This window comes from Fukomys damarensis, unplaced genomic scaffold (assembly GCF_012274545.1).
Source record: "Fukomys damarensis isolate Sample0158 unplaced genomic scaffold, DMR_v1.0_HiC HiC_scaffold_38, whole genome shotgun sequence".
In the NCBI taxonomy this organism is placed as follows: Eukaryota; Metazoa; Chordata; class Mammalia; order Rodentia; family Bathyergidae; genus Fukomys; species Fukomys damarensis.
In genome coordinates this window covers 43,172,127-43,177,121 of record NW_022900950.1, presented here as the reverse complement: position 1 = coordinate 43,177,121, position 4,995 = coordinate 43,172,127, and the positions used below count along the sequence as shown (strand labels likewise).

The 4,995-nt window shown below is 35.2% G+C and overlaps 1 protein-coding gene across 1 annotated transcript in view; it reads right to left on the bottom strand.

The window, feature by feature from the left end:
- Cog6 (component of oligomeric golgi complex 6) overlaps window positions 1–4,995 on the bottom strand; it is an 83,112-nt gene that overhangs the window by 71,024 nt on the left and 7,093 nt on the right. Inside the window, exon 4 of the mRNA XM_010639170.1 lies at window positions 4,621–4,679. Within this exon, the coding sequence (XP_010637472.1) occupies window positions 4,621–4,679 (59 nt within the window). The remainder of the gene's footprint in view (window positions 1–4,620; window positions 4,680–4,995) is intronic.

Here is a 4,995-nt window from a genome sequence, read left to right as displayed (position 1 = left end):
CACAGTTTGTAATAGCTAAAACTTGGAAACAGCCCATTTGCCCATAAATTGGAAACTGGATAAAGAAGATGTGGTTTTTCTATAAAATGGAATACTACTCAGCCATAAAGAAGGATAAATTAGAGTCATTCATAGGAAAATGGATGAATATTGAGGATATACTCTTAAGTGAAATAAATATGTCACACATGTGTAAATACTGAATAGTTTCTCTGGTGTGAAAAACTATAATTGTACATAAGATGCTAATGGTATAACTGACAATGTGAAATAGGAAGAAAAGGGCTAAAGGTGTAGGGGAAGTGGGAAGGCTAGGAGAAAGGAAATAAGGGAAAAGAAAAAACATGAGAAAATGAAAAAATGGAAATAAATGGGAGGGGAGGAGGGGGTGAAGGGAGGTCAGGGGTAAGGGGAAAAAATGAGAACCAAGGCCTGTCATGTAAAGGTACAAGATCCCAATGATGAATGTAACTGTACTGTATATCTAAAATGTACCAATAAACTCATTGAGAAAAAAAAAAGATTTCATGACATAAGAAAATGTAGTGTTAAACTACCTAATTTGAATTCCTTACAACTTTTAACTCAGAAAATGCTGAATTGCTCTTGCTTTTTGTTTGCAGAAATTATGCTTAGTCTTCTTTAAAGCTTTGATATTTAATTTTTTTTCTTTTTTGAGTCAGTCTCCCTTTGTAGTTCAGGCTGGTCCTGAACTCACTATGCAGCCCAGGCTAATCTCAAATTCGTAGCAAAGCTCCTTCCTCAGCCTCCCGAGTTTGATCTTTAATTTTAAGATCTTTCTTAGGTATAAAGAATAAAATTGGGAATGATTAACTTACTCTGAGTCCTATTATGACAGGCAGCTAAGTTAGATTGAAATTAATAGGCAGTGAGACAGTGTGAGGCCCTGGAGGGAATCAATGCAGATGAGAAACATCAAAACTGTGACTGGAGGCTCATCTGAAGGAAGCAAAACCTCAAGATTAAAGTCACAATAATAAAGAAAATGTGGGTTTTTTATAAAATGGAGTACTAGTCCGCCACAAAAAATGAGAAATTAGAGACATTTATAGCTAAATGGATGCACACTGAGGTGATACTCTTAAGTGAAATAAATAGGACACGTGTAAATACAGAATAGTTTCTCTAGTGTGAATAAGTGTAAATAAGGACTAAAAGGTATAATAGATAATGTGAAATAGGAAGAAAAGGAACAAAGGGGAAGGGGAAATAGGAGAGGCAGGGGAAAGGAAAGAAGGGAATGGAATTAATATGAGAAAATAAAAAATAATGTAAACAAAGTCTTTGTAGATAGGGACGGAGGGTTTGAAGAGAGGGCAGGGGATGGGGTAAAAATAAGAACCAAGACTGATTATGTAAATGTACAAATTTCCAACACTGAATGCCATTATTCTGTAAACCTTAAATGTACCAATAAAATTAATTTAAAATTAAAGAAATAAAGTCACAATGGCCAAGCTGGGCATGGTGGCATAAACCTGTAATTCCAGAACTGGGGGGGTGGGCAGAGGCAGGAGGATGGCAAGTTCAAAGCCAAAGTGAGTTCAAGGCCAGCCTGAATTACACAGCGAAACCCTGTCAAAAAGAAGAAGGAAAGAGGGAAGGGGGTGCAGAGGAGGAGAGAAGAGAAAAGAAAAGAAAAAAGAAAAGGAAGAAAGAAAAACAGTAACATTGGCCAGGCTTACATAATTCCCTAAAAGATGAACTGGAAACTTGTGATTATACTGTAATTGGTACCACCCAGTCCATTAAACCAGATATGCATCAGATGCTCAACGTGGGTGACCAGAACTACCACCATCCAACTCTTCCCCAAAACTCTGTTTTACGAATCACAGATAAGCCAAGTTTAATGATGTTAGCCACATACATACCATCGCTACCTACTTGCCCCTCTTCCTTAAAGGATATATACTAGCTAAGAGGCTTTACTTGCATCTTATTGGTTGATTGTAGTTTGACCTATGGTTTTACCCATCTTATGATTTTGTACACACCTTGTGATTTTGTTCTATAAAACATTCCTAGAGAAATGACCTCTGTACCAACATACCTTCAGAATCCATCCTGTTTCTCAGAAGCTATCTTTCTCAATAAATCTTTCCCACTCTTAACATCCATTGTTCCTTGGAATTCATTCTTTAACTTCAAGGGACACAAATGTGTCTAGGAGGTCGGGAGCTGTATTTCTCTTATATCATTACCTTCAACTAGTCTTAAAATAGGGTAATATTTTTAATTGCTTTGCTGGTCTTTGTGTGTGTGTGTGTGTGTGTGTGTGTGTGTGTGTGTGTGTGTGTGATATAGGGGATTGAAACCCAGGGCCTTGGCATTACTACATCCCCAGTCCTCTAGTATATTTCTGAGCACAGGGTCTAAGTTGTTAAGCTTCCCAGGCTGGGCCTGAAATTGCAACCCTCCTGGTTCAGCCTCCCAAAGCACTCCTTCAAAAAAAATCTTATATGGAATCCTAATATATTAAATAAGTACAAATGAAACTGCTCTAACTAAAATCACAGTGAGAGACTCTGGCCCTCAAAATCCTGGGAATTTAGCTCAGTGGTTCCACCACCTGCCTTGAAGTACAAGGACCCGAGTTTGATCCCCAGTATCAAAAAAAAAAAAAATCCAAATCCTCCTAATTCTTGTGAAGGAACCCTAAAGTTTAATTTACCATCATTTGAAAAAGAAAGGTCTAATATAAATTAGATGTTCCAATATCAAATACTATATTACGTACATGTGTTTAAAAAAATGTGGTTGATTTGTTTTTGGAGAATCTGCTAATGAAAGTATTTTAAAAATTATGTTAGTAGCTAAAATATTTTATTTTGCTCATTTTAGTGAATTTCATCATATTCTTCAGCTTTCCATTGCTGTGACAAAAATACCTGACATTGCAGCTTAAAGGAGGAGAGGTTTACTTTGGGTTGCAATATCTAAGGTTTTAGTTCATGGTCACCTGATCCAAGGCAAAAACATGGCACAGCAGAGAGAAGCTGCTCCAATTCACAGTATCAGATACTCAGAGAGCAGGCAAAGAGCCTAAGAGGAAGGGGCTAGCGACCCCCAAGGTCACACCCCTCATGTCCCTCACACACTGGCACATCCAGAATTGGTTTCCTCATCTCCTAAGCATCTCAATCAAGCCAATCAAGCTGACAATCAAGATGAACCATCGAAAGTATTTTACCCCATATTTCTCTAAGATAGAAAAGCAAATTATATTGGTTACTGTCCTAACTGAAAGGGATCATTAATTCCAAGCAATATGAGCCCTTATTAATCCTGAGACTTATTCTTTTATACAAGTAACTTGACATCACTGCCCTCTAGAATTTCCCATTACCTATATCTTAGTCTGAGGAGAACTGTGTTAAGAAGGATTAAGAGCTTAATATGAAACAATGTCAAGACTAATGATGTACTACACACATGTACTAATAAACTGAAACAGTAAAAAAAGACTAATGGAAGTGAAACTAAAGAGTGCAATGTGCTTGCCATTCTACGGTCTGTGGTGGTAGTATTTTTCAAAATTTTTGACCATGGCTCATGTTAAGAATTATATTTTAAACCATTACCAGAAACTGAAACAAACACTTCATATATTTTCCTAAACTAGTTTCTATTTTATTTTATAGAATTAATTTAAGGTTACTACTTAACTTCACAACTCATTGGTCCTGATCTGCAATTTGAAAAACACTAGCCTTTTCAAAATTGGCAAACATTTTCTGGAAAAGTCTAGAGTATAAATATTTGAGATTTTTGTAAGTTATATATAATCTCTGCTGTAACCACTCAACTCCACTACAGCAGAATGAAAGCAGCTATAGATAATAACACATAAACACGTGAGCACGATGTGTTCCAATAAAACTTTATTTACAAAAGCAGATAAAAGCTACATTTTGCTTATCATCAGAGTGTAATAACTTCTGATCGACAGTTCAGTAGAGCTACTTCACAATGAGCAATTAAGGTCCTAATATAGTATCCCCACATTACTGACAAAATACATACAAAAGAACATCCCTATTGCTGACAGGTATACTACATCACTGCATGTTTTTCCCTCTCTACTCTAGACATAAGAGATGCATATCCTTTTACTTTGTTACTGTGTTCTAGTAATACTCAACACATGGCAGTAATCTATACAGCACTTAACTTCATTTCACTCATTCTTTCAATCAGCAGCTTACTTACTTTGGTAAATCACAAGAATTTACAGTTAATTTTTTCTGTTATCAGAAGAGATACATTATAATTTTTAAAAAGATAATGACTGTGAAGAAAATTATTAAAAATAAAAAAATTTACATTTTAAAAAACAGTAATTTCTGAAATGCATAGTAAATAGTGGCATATCATCATCTCTATTCCAAAAAAGAAATAAATTCTCAAACTCACTATCAAGTTTAATGCTCCTAAATACTGTTTTTATGTTTAAGTTATTATTGGATAATAACTTAGAATCCTAGGTCTTGCATAGATTTTGAATCATATTTTATTTTAATCCTGATTTGGAGTTACAATTTTCTTTCCACTTAAGTGCCAATTAATGAAGAGGTGACAGTATAAAGGAAAACTTACCTTTCCGTTTGAAGTTTAGTGGTTTTTACTATCAAATCTTGAGTCTGTTCCTTTGCTGCCTAAAATTACAAACAATCCTTTATCAGTACATTCCAATCTCATTATATTTCAGAACATAAACACCTTTATTTATTGCAGTTCAGGCTGATAGCAATGAGATCCCACCCCAAAATTCAAAAGTTTTAAAAAAGGCCCAAGAAACTGAAACAGGTGTTTCATGGCTCATACACCACCCCTAATAAGAGGAATTCCCTCAGAGTCTTCAATAGACAAAATTCTAAGGCTTATGAGAAAGAAGAAGGTACCTGGATTTTAACTAAGAAACTTCATAGTTCATTAGGCTTTTTTTTTTTTTTTTTGGTGAAACAAAAGAAT